General features: G+C 41.0%; 2 protein-coding genes across 12 annotated transcripts in view; both read right to left on the reverse strand.

Annotated features, from left to right (window-relative positions):
• Positions 1-2,697: 2,697 nt before the first annotated feature.
• Positions 2,698-9,851, reverse strand: CCDC89 (coiled-coil domain containing 89). The gene is made up of 2 exons (XM_027083565.1): positions 4,299-9,851; positions 2,698-4,169 (listed from the first exon to the last, which is right to left on the reverse strand). The coding sequence occupies exon 2, from the start codon at positions 4,017-4,019 to the stop codon at positions 2,904-2,906; it is 1,116 nt and encodes a 371-aa protein (XP_026939366.1). The 5' UTR covers positions 4,020-4,169; positions 4,299-9,851; the 3' UTR covers positions 2,698-2,903.
• Positions 9,852-10,349: 498 nt separating this feature from the next.
• The window catches only part of LOC113607846 (synaptotagmin-like protein 2), a 100,845-nt gene continuing 94,022 nt past the window's right edge, over positions 10,350-17,172 (reverse strand). For all 11 annotated transcript variants that reach the window (XM_027083570.1, XM_027083572.1, XM_027083569.1 and 8 more), the window contains 4 exons: positions 16,176-16,254; positions 14,344-14,443; positions 12,443-12,648; positions 10,350-11,605 (listed from right to left, as the gene is read on the reverse strand). In XM_027083570.1, coding sequence (XP_026939371.1) covers positions 11,460-11,605; positions 12,443-12,648; positions 14,344-14,443; positions 16,176-16,254 — 531 coding nt within the window. In that variant the 3' untranslated portion in view covers positions 10,350-11,459. The remainder of the gene's footprint in view (positions 11,606-12,442; positions 12,649-14,343; positions 14,444-16,175; positions 16,255-17,172) is intronic.

A 17,172-nucleotide genomic window follows, 5' to 3' on the forward strand; every position in this document is an offset into this window, starting at 1 on the left:
CAACTGAGACCCTTTCTTTGCGCCCACGTTTTAGGGAGCATGCACCTTACCCATCCCCCATGCTCTTCCAGACGCACCCTTCCCTCCTAATGAAGAGCCCAGGTGGCAAGTCCTCTACTAGCCCACACTCCTGTACGAGGATCCTAGAATTCCCTGCTCAAATGGCCCTCAGGACCCGCTTGGCCTTTGCCCAGGAGCCTCTTCCTCCTCCTCGCAGGCTGGGCACAAAAGTTGAATGGGAGAGATCACCACCCCACCCGACAGCTGTTTGGGCGGAGCTTGCACGGGCCAGCGTGGGTGGAGGAGGGGGCAGGAAGAGAGGCTGGCACGCATGCGCACCAGTCTCTTCGCTAATCCGCCCGAACCTGCATGGGAGGCGGAAGAGGGCTCGTCTGTGGCTCCTGTTTGTGCACTTGCCAGTCTCCTCCCGCCTCTCTTCTCTTATTTCTATCTGTAGAGATGCTTCTCCGCACCTCCTCCCAACTACTTATGATTTCCAAGTATTCTGGACATTTTTTAAAACCTCTGTGACTTTCTACACGATGCTGTCTGAAATCTTTCTCCCTTTTCAATACCTGATAAAATTCTACTAGTTATTTAAGAACCAGCTTATATATCAACTTCTGTGTTAGTCACCCCGGGCAATCCTCTCTACCATCCCAACCCTTACCCTCAGGCTTTTAACTGGTGTGTGTGTGTGTGTGTGTGTGTGTGTGTGTGTGTGTTTTACCCGCTGTGATCTCATAACACCCCTTGTGAAAACACATTACACTGTATGTGACTGCTCTTTTGCCCCTGGGCTAGACTGTGTGGGAGCTCTTCCAGGGCAGAAAACATGCTTCTTCATGCTTATTCTCAGTGCCCACCCCCAGAGCTTGGTACTCAGTAGACAGTCAATAAATCTTTCAGTGTGATGTTGTCATCAAAATCCCAGCTCCCCAGGGACCAACTGGCCTTGAGCAAATTACTGAATCTTAATTTCCTCTTCTTTGAAACAGAAATGAACACTATTACCTTCTTCAGTGTTGTTAAGGATTAAATAACACAATATATTGAAAGTGCTTCAGTTCAATGATAAATAGTATGGACTCAGTAAAGGGTAACCTTAATCAGCTCCTATATATTCTGATTCTCGGTAATGTGTAAGAGGAAGTAAATAGTCCTTTCATGCCAGCAAGGTGGATCCTTGGAATTTGTATTTAATACCACAATCTTAATAGAACTGTGAGAAAATAGGTTTTAAAAATTGCTTTAGGTAAGGCAAGTGATGCTTAAAATTGTTTATTAAAAAGGTACCAAGTAATATTTTTTAATAAATTCAAATCATTAGGTAACTCTTGGCACTCTTGGCACTAAATGGGTGAGAAAAATACTACACTGCAATCTATTTTGGGAAGTATTCATAATAATGCTTCTATGTCAACTAAATACAGGGAAATAAGGAAGCATAAAGTGTAGTTTTACATCTACCTCTTTAAGAACTTTGCATAAATATAATAACTATTATCTGTTTTTATCATTACACATTTAAGTATTCCTACAAAAATGATGTAAGTATACATATATACATTCCATTTAGATGGGTGTTTTTATAAAATGAAAGAGTTGCAAGAAAGTATGTTAATAGAAACACAACAATCACTATGTGTTGCTATAGGTATCATATCCAGTGTGCTATGATCTATTACCCCAAACTGGGGACTTTTGTCTATTAGCATATTGTGCAATATTAAATGAAACTACTGATATTTGCTTTTTTGTACCTCTAAATCCTGTTTTTATTAAGGAGAAAAACCAAGAAAATGGAATGTGATCTAAGCTTGCAGGAAATATTAAAATGGGTTGATTTTACTTACTTGAATCTTATTGCTCATATAGACTGACTATAATAAAGTTTGCCTACTTTGGAAAAGAATTTAACTGACTATAATAAAGTTTGCCTACTTTGGAAAAGAATTTAATGAGCTCAATTTTTGTTCTCCGAGCTAGTGCGACTAAAATAAAATTGAAAGGATACTGCCATAAAGCAGGTGAAGCAAGCAACTGTTTGGTCTGTTGCAAAATCAGACACTTTTCTGCAGGTTATCCATGCTATTAATATGCTATTAACTGTTATAGCTTACAGTCTCAACTACGGGAGATTACAAGCCTACCTATCTACAAGGGCTAATTATGCTAGTTTTTTCTTTTCACAGTAACACATCCCATTGCACTTTTAAGATTCACTCAAGGGGACTTCTCTGGCGGCGCAGTGATTAAGAATCCGCCTGCCAATGCAGGAGACATGGGTTCGATCCCTGGTCCGGGAAGATCCCACATGCCGCGGAGCAACTAAGCCCGTGTGCCACAACTACTAGACTGCACTCTAGAGCCCTCGAGCCACAACTACCGAGCCTGCGTGCCTAGAGCCCGTGCTCTGCAACAAGAGAAGCCATCGCAATGAGAAGCCCGCACAGCGCAACAAAGAGTAGCCCCCGCTCACCACAGCTAGAGAAAGCCCGTGTGCAGCAATGAAGACCCAACACAGCCAAAAATAAATAAATTAAAAAAAAAAAAAGATTCACTCAAGTCCATAATGGCTGCTAATTTTAAAACTTAGGACACATGAAGATACCTGGGGTTGAGAATGAATGAGTTATGGGGGAGGTGGAGATACTGATAGCAAACTTAGGGAGATTTCAAAGGCACAGAAAGAAATTTGGTTAATCTCGTGTATTCTAGGTGGTAGGACTGAAAATTAGTGTTATCCTGACAATGGCAACAACAATGTCATAGTAAAGTAGTTTTTCTTTGAGTGGTCTCTTGTACTTAAAGGTAGAATAAATGGAATCCCATCTTTACTCTTGCCACAAGGCACAAATACTTGATTTCTAAATTGGAGGCCAGAGGAACCAGAAGCTTCCTTATGGAAAGAGATGGCGGAGTTTGGCGTTGAGTTCTCTCTCCTTGCTTAAAAGATCCAGGCTGTGCTTTTTGAAGGCTTCTGACTGCAGCCTGAGTTCATCGTAGGCCTTCTGGATCCCATCTAGCCTGCGCTGGAGTTCCCGGACTCTCAAGTTACTGTCCACGGCCACTGCCTCTTGTTCAAACCGCTCTAGCGCACGCCTCCTGGCCACATCGGCCGTCTCCAACTTCTCCTCAAGCTGGCGGATCTCTGCTTGCTTGTTCTGAAGCACCTTGCCCCTCTCCATGGACAGCTGCAACAGCTCGTCTTTCTCACAAGTGACGGTCTGCAGCCTGGCCTGCAGCTCCCGGTTCAGCTGGCTGTGTGCCTCCTCGGCCTTGGCCATCTGCTCCATGGCCTGTTGGTGCTGCTGCTTGAGGCTCTGCAGCTGGTTGCGCAGCTGCTCTGTGTCCTTGGTGTGGGCGCAGGCCTGCTGGCTCTGGAACAGCTCCAGCAGTTCCTTCTCTCGGGCCTGGGCCTGGCAGGCTTCCTGAGCGCTCCTCTGTTTCAGAGACTCCAGCTCCTTGGTGAGGGCCTCACTCCGGGCAGTGAGCTGCAATACTTTGGCCTCCTGGTCCTTCAGAGCCTGGCTGAAGAGGTGGTCATTCTCCATCCTCAGCTTCTCATTCTCCTCTCTCAGCTTGATGTTCTGACTTTTGTGTTCGTCCTTGAAGCGGATCATCAACTCATGGTTGGCTGCCAGGGTCATAAAGCGTTCCTCCAGCCTCTGGGCCTGCTCGCTCTTGGCCTTCAGCTTCTCAGCATCCTGCATCCTCTTCTCCTCCAGCTCTGTGTTGAGCAGCTCCAGGATCCGGCAGCGCTCCAGGGCCTCGTCTGACCTCCGCTTCAGGATGCAGATGAGCTGGGACTGCTCCTGGATGCGGGAGTACAGCTTCGCCTTCTCACTCTTCTCCTCTTCGGACAGTCCCCGGAGGTTTGCCAAGGCTTCCCTCAGACCATCCAGTTCCTTAAACTCCATCTCCTCTTCCTGGTTTTCTAGATTTTTGTTTTGCTTATCTAAGGGTTCTTCAGAGGGTGGGGTGTCCATCCTGAGAGCCGTCTCTTCCTGAGGCATCAGCACTCTCCTCTACTGTCGGCTGACTGCACGGCCTCCCCCTCCAGATTTCAAAAGCCACGGTGTTGCTAGGGACTCCTGGCAATGTCTAGCAGTCGTTTTTTTCACCCAGTAAGGAGCCCTGTGATTGGTGGACAGGTCTTCAGAATGCTGTGAAGTAACCACAGGGGGACTCCGGTGAGTCCAGAACCAATCTGGTCAGGTTATACTTGCCTATCTAACCAGTCACAGCTCTCAGCCCAGTGTCTGGCCTGTACTGTACAGAGACGCCAAGTCCACCTGATTTCCAGCCAGCATCAGGGGAACAAGTCTGACTCCACATAATTTCTTGTGGGAGTAAACAATCAAGCAGTGGTGACATATTCTTCTTCCCTCTCCCGGCTTCAGTGGTCATGAGAATAAAGTCCTCTCTGTGGAAAGTGTTGGCTCCTTAAAAAATTTGCAATCTATAAATACAAAGTAGCAGTAGTACTCTGAGAGCGGTGATCCTAAATGGCTGTGAGTTTGTACCTGTAGTGTTTAACACACCTCAGAGAAAGAGCAAACCCCAGAGAAATTTCTTTCGTTTCCCGAAGCATTGTCCCCAGCTGGGAATACATTTTATTAGCTATTCAGCACTCCCTGTTTTACCCACTGGCACAATAGGGTTACAGAGAAAAGCTTAATGGACAATATGGACGTGATAAACATTAAAACAGAAAAAAGAATCAAATGAGGCTTACCTTATACACACCAAAGTCAATTCCAGATGGATTAAACAGTTAAATGTAAAGACTAAAATGAAAACAAAGTATTAAAAATGGAAACTAGAGGAAAACAAAGGTAAGTATTAAAGTTCTGGGTCAGGAAGGACTTTCTTAGCTTAAATATTATGTAAGAGATGAATAAGGTAACACTCAATTTGACTTAAACATCTAAAGTTATATATAATTTAAAAAATTATGTGACTCTGAGGTCTGGAGCCCCTTCTTTCTCAAGACCTGCCTGACGTTTTAGTTTTATTCCCTAGCCTAACACCAGCTATTGACGTTTCCCTAGCAGGCCCTGTCTGTAGGTGTTCCCTCTGCCTGGAATGCTTTTTTCCACTTTGTCCCTTGTCGCTCTAGTAATTTACCCAGCATTTTATACTTAGATAAGAATCACCTCCTCTGTGAAGCCTCTCCTAGCCGGTAAGTGTAGACGTGACCACTCACCTCTTTTAGTGTGGCCACTCTAGTCTATTTGTACTTCCAACAGAGCATTTGAAAGCCTTACTGCACTCATCATTTACTCCCCTGCCTTCCCCTGTTAAACTCTGAGATCCTTAGGGGCAGGAACTGTGTCTGTTTCATCCTTGATGACTAGACCAATGCCTTGGGGAGACTCAGATAAATATGTGTTGAATGGATGTTGAAGGCAAAAATCGAATAGAGAAAACTATCCACCATAAATATGACAGACAACAGATTTATATTTTTACAAAGAGCCTGTACAAATCAATAAAGCGTTAACATCTTAAAAGAGAAATAAACAATTGAATTCACAGATGAGGGGACAGAAATGGCCAAGAATTGAACCCTATCAGGGATCCAATAAATATAAGTTAACATTAGATATCATTTCATCTATCAAATTAGTCAAAAATTTTCCCCTTCTTTTAAGATGACCCAGATACCTGGTATTTAAGATACCTGGTATTATTATTTAAGATACCTGGTAAGGGTATAGTGAAATAGGTGCTCTCTTATACCATGGTAAAAGTCAATTGATGTATTGAGAACTTAAAACACCTTTATGCCTTTTGAATTAATGATTGTCCGTCTGGGGGAGATCTTTGCTGAAAGAAAGGCCTTTTTCTGAAAGAAAAAGTTTTGCTCCAAGTGTGGTTTATAACGGCTAAAAGTTGGAAACCAAAATGTCCAAAAAAGAGAAAATTTAAAGAAAATTATGGTATTTTCATATAATAGAATATTATGTAGACATTAAACATTATCATGTTTATAGGTAATTTAATGGCATGGAAATACTTGTGTTTGAAAGATAATTGAAAAAAGAGAGATAAAAGAGTTAAAATTTAGAATGATCTTAATGATGTGAAAACTTAAGCACAGAGCAAAGAGTTAGCTATTCCTGCAATCACTGTTAAGTCTGTGGTCAGACTTAATTTCTCAAGTCATGATGATAAGGAAAAAGCCTGGGGTGTTACTATACATGGATGGATTTTTAAATGCTTCAGATTTCACTTAGAGCAAAATAGATCTGAAAGAAGAGTTTGAGATTTTTGCTTTGGTCTCAAAGATCAGGATCTCCTGTCCCAAATCCTGAATCTGTCTATCAGGGAAAGCTTTCACCAGCAAAAGGCTCGGAAAATCTCCTGAACTAAAATTTTAATAACTTAAATTGTAGGTTATTTAGGGTTTATGAAAGTGAATTAAAAAATGTGAGTGAAACTTATTTTTAATTTCCCCCTCACATCTCTTCTTCACTTTTCCTTCAATTTCAAGCTTCGTATACTGAAATGGAACTTGAAAAGTTGAGGCAAGTGACTAGAAAATTAGAATAGTCCTCTTCATTTAAATAAAAGGGTCAGACATACATTGAAAATTTTATTTGCTGATTATCATATATGGTTGTCTGATGTAGTAAAGTGAATTCACAGAATATGTTTCCTAAGAAAAGAAAAGAAAAGAGGAAAAATACTCAAGATGTTAATAGCAGTTGTTTCTTGAGGATGAGCTTACGGACGCTTTCCCCTCTCTTTGTACCTAAGTCCCTTGCACATAATGGCTGCTCAATGAAATCTGTTGATTAAATACATTTTCTACATTAGGAATATTTTATATATCTCTTCTACATTAAAATTATTTTAAATATTAAATTCATAGATCACTTGTCAAGGTTAAGAATCTCAAAAGATCCTAATCAGTATTCATTCACTGATTTATTCAACAAACATTTGTAATGTATGGTGCGGGGCTAGATGCTAAGTATACATTAATAAATTAGGTATATCACTCTTCTCAGAAACTTTCAGTTTAGTAATAATGACTTTTGGCTCCTTTCTGCCATGGTTTTCTTTGTTATGCCATTTTCCCCCCTACCTTTGACCCTGAAGGTATCCAGTATATATTCCAGAGGTCCAAGTCATGAGCCTTGGCCAATGTTCTCCCTAGTGGTGACCAACGAGTTCCCTCCACTTGTCTTTGTTAAGTCTTTTAACATCTCCTTTTTAAAGCTGCTATTTACAGAGTTCTTCTATATGCCCTACATAGTACTAGGCATTTGTACATCTTCTCTCATTTAATTCTGACAATATTCTTGAAACATAGGCATTATTATCCACATTTTATAGTTGGCAGGGAACAAAGAAACTAATGCACAGAGAGGTTAAGTTGTCCCAAGTCACTCAGAGAGTAAGTGATAGAGACAGAATTCAAACCCAGATTTTTTGATACTGAACCCCATGGTCTTTAGTTCATCATTCATTCATTTGCTTAATCATTCATTCGTTCAATTCACATACTGAGAAACTGTTATGTCCAAGGTTTGCAGTCCCAGTTCTTAAGATAATTACCATCTAATGATGGAGACAAATAATAGAAAAACAGCAATTCAGTATGATAACTGCTAACATAATCATGGATCAATTGGACACATCACTCTTCTCAAAGAATAAAAATAGGGGCACAATGATCTGAAATCTGATCCCACATCCTGACTGAGGTGTTGAATGTGAAGAGTGAGAGTCTTCTTTTTGTAAGGCTGAAGAAGAACCAGTTCTTTAGGAACAAGTCAGCCAAGGAAGTGGAAGGAATGTTCTGTGATTGGATCAAATGTGTGGGAGCATTTGTTTTGTAAAACAAACTAGTGAAATTAGTGAATGAGCCTGCGGGGGAGTGGAGACAGGAGAGGAAATAGGAGAGTAATCCCAAAGGAGAATGGGGATTCTTCTTGGGACAAGAATTCTTCTTGGGACAACTTAACCTCTCTGTGCTTTAGTTTCTTTGTTCCCTGCCAACTATAAAATGTGGATAATAATGCCTATGTTTCAAAATATTGTCAGAATTAAATGAGAGAAGATGTACAAATGCCTAAGAGTACAAGAGAAGGCAGATGTTCGGGGACTTTTTACTTAGATGGTGAGTATGGATGAGAGATGTACAAAGAAGTCCAAGCAAGTTCCCTGGACGTAAGCCTAGGCTAACAGTAATCATGCTTTGGTGGGCTCCTAGGCCATGTGAACAGGTTATGCAGTTCCCAGGATCCTCACCATCTACTTAAAAGCTGCAGCAGTCATGATGGTTGGGGAAATTTCGGCCTCCCTGGAAACAGTCAGCAGTGACTCTTTGGAATATTATTTCATTTTTTAAATAATGGAATTTTGAAGCATTTTCACCAAAGGGGGAAACAAATTACATGGCTACCTAGCTCTTGATTTCTCCAGTGCCCATGTGTATGATACCCTATTCTTCTGAAAATGGATCACCTCTCCCTGGCCACAGGGCGGACACATAATCCACGCAGGGCCAAGCATAAGATCTTACCCTATCCATTCCTGGCTACCGTGAGTGGTCCAATAGGTGGGGACGTGACCCAAGCCTGGCCAGTTTCTCCCAGAGCTCTCTCAAGCTGAATCCAGGAAAGAGAAGTGCTTTAGCTGAGAGCTTGTGATGCTGGAGCTGCCTGTCCCTGAGGAAGAGGAGAGACAGTATCTGAGTTCCTGGTTCCAGCCCACGAGTCCCCAAAGTAATCTAGTTCCTGTAGTGCTTCCTTAATTCTCTGGGCTAACAGTTTATTTCCAATAAATCTCCCTTTGGGGCTTATTTCCGGTTGGGTTTCTGGAAAAAGAAAAAGAGCCCTAAAACATGCAGTTCAAGGAAATGCCTCCAGTTTAAGAAAATAAAAAATTTCAGCAGGGACTTTGCCTAAAAATCCCACTGGATGAAAAGTCTGTCAACTTGAGTTCACCAAAGAATTCAGGTTGCCTACACTTTATAATGCATGAAAATCCCATTTAGCCTTCCTCTTGTAGCCAGGTGAGATTAAAGCTTTTATAGATTTTTTCGGAAAAACAATGTGACACGACATCCCCTTGGATGACCCGAGGCAGTTGGAAGTTCTGTGGGCAGATGCAAGGATGGTTCTATTGTCCCCTCTGGTGTCTTGGGGATCTGGGGATGTGGGAGGCGGGCATTCCTAGTCCTAGATGGGGAGATACTAGGACTCATCTCATTCATGCTTCATAGCTGGCTGGATGCTGGCAGATGGCTGAGCAGGTAACTGAAAAAAGGGCTGAGAAAGTAGCTTGTACTATGAAGTGGCAGGAGCTGGAACAGGATTTGCACTTCTGCTATGGCTCCAGCCGATCTTGGAGATGTGCCTCCTTTCACCTCATCTTGTCCCTCCCTGCAGCCAGAACAGGAAGAGGAAATACAGCTAGATTAACCACCCTCCTAAAAGACCTTGAGAGACAATGAGGGAAGGGCGTTGTTTTAGGTTAGTTGCTCTTACTGGCCAGTGGGTCGAAGGTTCTAGCATCTGTTTCGGGGAAAGGAGGCAAGCACTCCAGATGTTTTCAATGACATTCGTTAGATACCTGTTGTAAGATCTCACCCTCCCCTCACCACCCAGGCTTCCCCCAACCTATATTAAATCAGGGCTTGTTTTGAGATGGTGAGCTAGTGGGGTTCTAAGGGGGAGTAATGCTTTATGTATCAAATGACCCAAAAATGTCTTTGTGGAAAACTTTAAGAATAAATGTTAATGTATCTTCAAAGCTTTTCAACTACTTTTTTTTTTTTTTTTTAAATTTTTGGCTTCATTGGGTCTTCATTGCTGCACGCAGGCTTTTCTCTAGTTGCGGCGAGCAGGGGCTACTCTTCATTGCAGTGCGTGAGCTTCTCATTGTGGTGGCTTCTCTTGTTGTGGAGCACAGGCTCTAGGCACGCGGGCTTCAGTAGTTGTGGCACATGGGCTCAGTAGTTGTGGCTCGCGGGCTCAGTAGTTGTGGCTCGCGGGCTGTAGAGCACAGGCTCAGCAGTTGTGGTGCATGGGCTTAGTTGCTCCAAGGCATGTGGGATCTTCCCGGACCAGGGCTCGAACCCGAGTCTCCTGCATTGGCAGGTGGATTCTTAACCACTGTGCCACCAGGGAAGTCCCTCAACTACTTTTTAAAAATAAAAGTTCTACTCTTAATAACACAGCTGAAGCTTCCCATTTAGAGGAAATGATGCCCAGAGTTGCAGTAAAGACTCTGGAGAAATATTAGCCCAAAAGTTCTTTAGCCTTGCTAGGGAATTTAGATTTTAGGTTTCTTAACATAAAGTATTTCATTTAAAACAAGAAGTAAGATTAATTTGACAATTAAATCATATAATAATTTATTCTAAGGGTTTTTACAAAATACTTTATGAAAATTATACAGACACAGGAAGTACAGTATAATTTAACAATTTACATTCTAATTAAAACTTTGTTGCAAGGCATGTCTGAGACCACTCTCATGCTCTTTTCATATAGTAGAGTTATAAGAAAAACAGAATCTCATATATGCAAGGTTTTTGTTTTATATACGGCACTCTAGTACAAAATACAGGCTTGAGACTTATCTTAGGAGAAAATTAAGCCCAAAACTAAATTCCACCTATGGCCAGTGGGTGGCACCAAAGCACATTTGGGACTTTAACACTGGGAAAAGGGGAAGTTTCTCAAGGCAAAAAACATACGTACGCAGTAAATATAGTCTCATTGCCCTAACATGGAATTCCATTTTCAATAGAGATTACAGAGTAAATAGCTTTCTTATGAACAAATTCTTCATCATCACTGATATTCTGCCTTTTTTTCCCCTCGTAGGAGTATCTTTCAGTCACTCTTCTACAAACCAACATTTCTTCAGTTCATGCAAGGGTTTTCAATGATCAAGTGGCAGGCCCTTCTACCTGTAGCACAAAACTGTGGTTTGAAACACATGGTGGTGGGACTTCCCTGGTGGTCCAGTGGGTAAGACTCCACGCTTCCAGTACAGGGGGCGTGGGTTCGATCCCTGGTCGGGGAATTAAGATCCGACAAGCCTTGTGGCATGGCCAAAAAATGAAAAAAAAGAAAAAAAGAAAGAAACACATGATGGCAAATTGGAAAACTCTTTTCATTAACAACACCCCACATTTAATTATTTTTGGCAGCTTTTTCTTTGAAGCAGCAGCAATGGTTTGATTTTCTTAACTTTCTCAAACATCTTCTTTAATGTTGGAGTCACAAACACATTACATGTTTTGTTATCATTTAAGTCTCTTGGGCCTTGTAACCAAAGAAGTACATGCAGGTTGACTTTAACATGCTGTGTAGCATTTGTTATGGCAATAGATAGAAGGTGAGGATCTCTGTCTACATAGTAACATTTTTAAGATCAGATTCCACGTGTTTAGTAGTTTTCAGTGGAGGAGCCAGTGGACTTTGGGTTCACTTGGAAATCTTGGCAATCAACAGCATTCTAAGAGGCAGGGTTGCTTCAATCCAAGTGTTGGGGGAATTTACCATCTTTTCCCAGAGAGCAACTTCCTCTGAAGTAGAGTCCATCCAATCCACTTCAGTACCATAGCTTTTCCCTGGAAAAAAAGGGAAGCTTTGCATTTAGAAAGGAATAGCTCATTGGGAAAAAACTGAGTCATTCCCTAATTATAATCACCAATGGAAACAGCTAGGAAGAGTTTTAACATCACCAGGAGGGCAGAGAAAGAACTGTTTAACCATCTGAGATATCCAATAATGGGACCCACCACAATTGGGATTATTCTCATTATTCTCAGAGTAATGATTTCTCTTCACATCCATATAAAAGTTAGATGAGAATCTGTCAGGTGCATAAGGGGATAGTAGGGAGGATTCCAGCATTGCGTTGGAAGTGACAGTACGTGATCTCTAGGGAAGTGTGGTTACAGCTTTAGTGTCTAACAGACTCAATTTTGAATCCTGGCTCTGCCACTTATTAGCTCTGTTTCTTAATTTCTTGGAACATCAGTTTCTCTGGGGCTAACATTAGAAACAACTCATAGAACTGCTGTGAAGATTAAATGAAATAATGCAAATAAAGCACTTAGTACAGTGATCAGTGCTCCATAAATATTAGTTACTATTATTATGCAAAGCACACTTTTAGCCATGAAGGGCCACAAATGTTTTTTCAGGAAAGAGTAGTGATGAAGGCTTTTCTGGTTTCCCCCACAATAACTTAAGCTCTGTGTGGACAGACATTGCATCCCGTTAATCTTTGTATCCAGAGTCCTTGGCACACAGCCTGACATTCCTTCACTCATTCATTTCATTATACTTAACAGAAACAATATCTGTTTTCATTAGGAAGAAGCAAAACAACAAACCAACCAATCTCTAGTGTCTCCAGAAGCATTTGACTCATGGAGAATTAAAAATGTAACAAATGTTACCTGTTCCAAAGCCAATCCGAAGACCTCCCAAAAACTGGTTGGTTAATTTGTAATGGTCCCAGACAGTAAGCTCGACACAGGCTTCCGTCAGGTCCTCAGGCCTGAACCCATCATACACCATGGTGTGGTTGAAGACAGGGTTGGTGGTTTTCCCCACAGCTCTCGTCTTCTGGCGACTTTTCCTACTTGTATCTGGAAGGATGGTACTACGAAAGGAAACATTATTGTGAGAACATTTTAATAAGACAGTAAACTCATGCTTTCAGTGTGCTTCAGCTACTGGGGATTGGCGAGAGGAAATGGAAGAAAAAAAGAGTGTAGAGAGATGGTGATGGTGATGGCGATGGTGGGGCATCCTGCCGGAAAGACTCTCTGCACCAGAGTGGACCACACTTGCTTGGAATCCTGACTCTGCCACTTAGTGGCTGTGTAGTATAGGAAACTGACTTAACCTCTTAGACACTTGCTTCCTCATCTATAAAATGGGAATGGTGATGCCTACCTCAAAATGTTAATATTAGAATTACATATTAAGCAAACAACTTAGTTCAGTACCTGCACTTAGTGTTTACTATGTAGCAATTGTTTGTGGATTCCTCTAAAATCTATTCCTGATTATCTGTGATAGCCTAAGAAATCAGTCTTGTACAGAACTGCAAAAGAAGAGAAACCTCTCCAATTTGCTAGATTTGACTTTGGGAATGAATTATATTACATATTTGCAATTATTTATATTTACTTTATGGTAATAAGTGAAATTAATTTAACCTACCATGTCTCTTGTGCAGACAAGAAGGGCCGGGACTAGTCTTGGAATGGGAGACTGACCTGAGCTGAAAAACTTATCAGTTGACATCTATGAAGAATATGTATAGGGAAAATCATAAATAAGGTCATATAAACTTAAATAGCTACAATTGGTCTTCTGGTAGAATCTATATAGATAAAATTAGTCAGAGAGAGTTAGGACAGCACAATAATATCTGTTTAGTTAAGATGCCAAGCATTTATATTACAACAGAGAAAAAGGTTGCAACTTAAAAACCCAAATTGTCTTAAACTCTTATGAGCTAATTATTAGTATGGGTCTATTTAGCAAATAACTTCCCAGATATTTACAGACTGAGGCAAAAGGCCTTTTGCAAATGGGCCACAAAACAGATGCTCCACAAAGGATCCAAGAGTTGTGGCATCACCATTAGCCATTTCATAAACTCTTTAGTATTGAATATTGTCCTCATCAGCAGATGTACCTCCTAGAAGACATTACGTATCTGAGCATGTGATCTCTGGTTTCAATTGTATGTATTCCCTCTTATCTTTATGATTTTAAAACTAAATGAAGTACTTCTCTGGTGGTGCAGTGGTTAAGAATCGCCTGCCAATGCAGGGGACACAGGACACAGGTTCAATCCCTGGTCCGGAAAGATCCCACATGCTGCGGAACAACTAAGCCCGTGCACCACAACTACTGAGCCTGTGCTCTAGAGCCCGCGATCCACAACTACTGAGCCTGCGTGCCGCAACTACTGAGGCCCACGCGCCTAGAGTCCGTGCTCCGCAACAAGAGAAGCCACGGCAATGAGAAGCCCGCGCACCACAAAGAAGAGTAGCCCCCGCTCACGGCAACTAGAGAAAGCCCACACGTAGCAGCGAAGACCCAATGCAGCCAAAAATAAATAAATAAATTTATTTTAAAAACCCCAAAAGCAAAAAACTAAATGAAGCCTTGGAGAGGGTTCATGTCAAAGATCCCTCTAGCTCAAGTCGCCACTGTCTCAAGTTAGTTTATTTATACTACTAATGACGACTTTCAGCATCACAGATACAGAAAAGTAAAACCAAGCAGCAAAGGCCAGGCTATTGTAGAACTGAGGGTGGAGAGTTATCAATGCTGTTACCATTTAACAAAAGAATTTAGATGGCTGCCCCTTAGCAGTGGTAGATCAAGGCATTCCTTCACCCAGATGTGCACTTCTCCAGTTGTAGGAAGCTTTTTACCTGTAACAGAAAAAAGAGAGAGAAAATGAAATTCCACTGCCATTCCTCTCTTGGCAGTACTGCATCCAAAGATGCCAACCTAAAAATGGTCTGACATAGCGACGCTAGCTAGTGTTTGATCATATGATCCTAATTGATTATATCTGTTCTTAACTATATCTTTCATAGTCTGGCTGTACTGAGCTCAGATAGCTCTATGAAAATAATTTAATTGATTCCAAGTACAGAGTATTACATCATTCTTTTTGGGTTTTGCTTGGCTCAATGAGATCAATTATAGATATTAGGTATGTGAATCATCCATTTACAGTTATATTCAAAACTACTCAGTGAAATGCATATACCTTTCAAATATTAATACCAATATCAATCGGTGCTGATAGGAGGCATTTTAAACATATCTGAGTATAGAGTAAACGAAACAGGTACTGGTTAAGATATAGTCACTCTTCTTGTTAAAAGTAGTTACAAATTTTATAGGACTATTGTATAGACACACATAACAGCCAGTATTATGGACAGGGAATTACTGAGAAGTTGGCTTAGTCTGAAGTTGTCTAGGTTGGGTGCACATGGGTGGAGGAATACTACCATATATTTCTGGATGGGTGGGCCAATCAGTCAACCAACCAGTATTTAATGAGCATCTATTATGTGCTCAGCCCTATGCTAGGAATGTCATTGGACATACAAGGAATACAGGAAATCTAGGTCGTTGGGAGATGTTTACAGTTAAGCTAGAGAGAGAAAATCAATAAAAACTACAAAAATGTAATATAAGAATGAAATGCAAAGTTATTACTGTAATGTTCTAGAAGATGATGTGATCAGTGAGGGTAAAAACATTCAGGAAAAGCTTTAGGGAGGAGATGGGACTTCATCTAAGACTTGGATAGGCTACTGAAAGCACCTGAGTTTGCAACCCCTGATTTCAGTCCTAACATTCATATAGATTCTTAAGGAGGACAACTTGGGGAACTGTGTGGGAAATGAGAGGGGGGTTAGCACAGATTTCCTGACAGTCTCTTGCTCCTTAACTGTGCTGGAGAACTGAGGCCTTAACATCAAGGATGCAATTAAAAATTTTGAAGAAAAAGCTTTCTCCCCTAATGAGACCTTGAGAGGAGAGGACAAATGAGCTCTAATTTCTTAGGGGCTACATATGAATTCTCCCAATTCCCACCTATGGGGGAAAAAACACACCAGTTCCATTTGTATCACAGCACTATACAGGAAAGGCCATTCACGCTGTGGAGATACAAACTTTTGGGAGAGTGAGGTAAAAGTTAAAACAAGGGCTGTAAGCTGGACTGAAAAAAAAAAAAGAGAATTTTTCTCATAGAAACAGAAAATAGAATGGTGGTTACCAGGAAGGGGAACCTGGAGGGAAGGGGAAGAAGGGAATTGTGGTTTAATGGGTATAGAGTTTCAGATATACAAGATGAAAAAGCCCAGAGATCTGCTTCTCAACATTGTAAATATACTTAACACTACTAATGGTACACTTAAAAACGGTTAAGAAAAATTTTATGTTATGTGTTTTTACCACAATAAAAAAAAGAAAATTTTGTAGTTTACAACTGTGGATTGACTCATTCGGTCTATACGATTACTAAATTAGTAAGTTTATTTAGGGCTTCACCTTTGAAAAAATCATAGAACTCAAAGAAATCCTTGAAGAAGGGAGACATAAGGCTAAGGACATAAATCTGGACAGAAAATCACTACATACCAGGCATTGGCTCTGGGACATACTGGAGAGCTAACTTCATTTCACCTCTGTTTTCTGCTTCAAAGGCAACTGGTGCTGTCTGGAAAATGAAGGAATGTCAGCAGGTATGAGACACAAACCATTTACCCTGTTTGTTGGTGCTCTGTTACGGGACCATATCTGCCTCATTTCTCGGATTAGGTATCACTCATGAGTGCCCTGGATTAAAATTTCCCTCCTCATCAGAGCTAGACTGTTGCTTTTATATTGTGTATCTTTGTGGGGTACCCAGAAAACATTTCAAGGCCTTTAGTTCAGAGAAATCAGAATGGCTTTCTTGGAGACAGGAGAGGTGTTCTGGGATGCTTTGGTTTTTATAAAAACACATACATTTTTTCAGTCATTCAACCAGCACATAAAACAACTTATTTGTATTCTCTTTCTTTGAAGGCGTAAGAAGAGTCGGGGGTGGGGGGGCAGGGCAGGGGGGGAACAAATATTACATTTTCAAAGCTGCATTAACCTAATTATTTTAGACCAAACGAGGAGATGCCTGTAAGAATAACAAAGACTGAACAATAATTTTAAAACATATCTATTATAAGAGAGAGAGAGTTCTACTTTCAAATTCTGGTCTTAAGAGCCTTATTTCCAAAACATGGCTACATGTCAGAAACATAAGGGAAGTCAGTTAAAAATGAGATGCTTTTGACAACTTCTGAGGAATTCTCATCCAGCAAGTCATGGGTAGACCTAGAAATAAGTGCTTCAGGTGATTCTGATGTGATATTTTGGAACCGTTTCTTAAGTGGAACTGTTTTATTGTGTAGATACTCAATAATAGTTTGTATTAATTGTATGTATCACTTGCAGCTATGATGGACTAGCTGGGATCACACCAACCCTCCCGATGAGGATAAAAAAAAAAAAACTGGATTAAAAGAATCTATTTGAAGGTGATGAAGAATTATTACGATAGACAGGACTCAAATGGACAAGATGTTGGAGCCTGACATTC

This window comes from Aethalodelphis obliquidens, unplaced genomic scaffold, assembly GCF_003676395.1.
Source record: "Aethalodelphis obliquidens isolate GAN/ISIS:26980383/991018 unplaced genomic scaffold, ASM367639v1 scaffold50, whole genome shotgun sequence".
Lineage (NCBI taxonomy): Eukaryota > Metazoa > Chordata > Mammalia > Artiodactyla > Delphinidae > Aethalodelphis > Aethalodelphis obliquidens.

Excerpts from the sequence above, each read along its gene's own strand:
- CCDC89 (XM_027083565.1), bottom strand. The coding sequence starts at position 4,019 with ATGCCTCAGGAAGAGACGGCTCTCAGGATGGACACCCCACCCTCTGAA.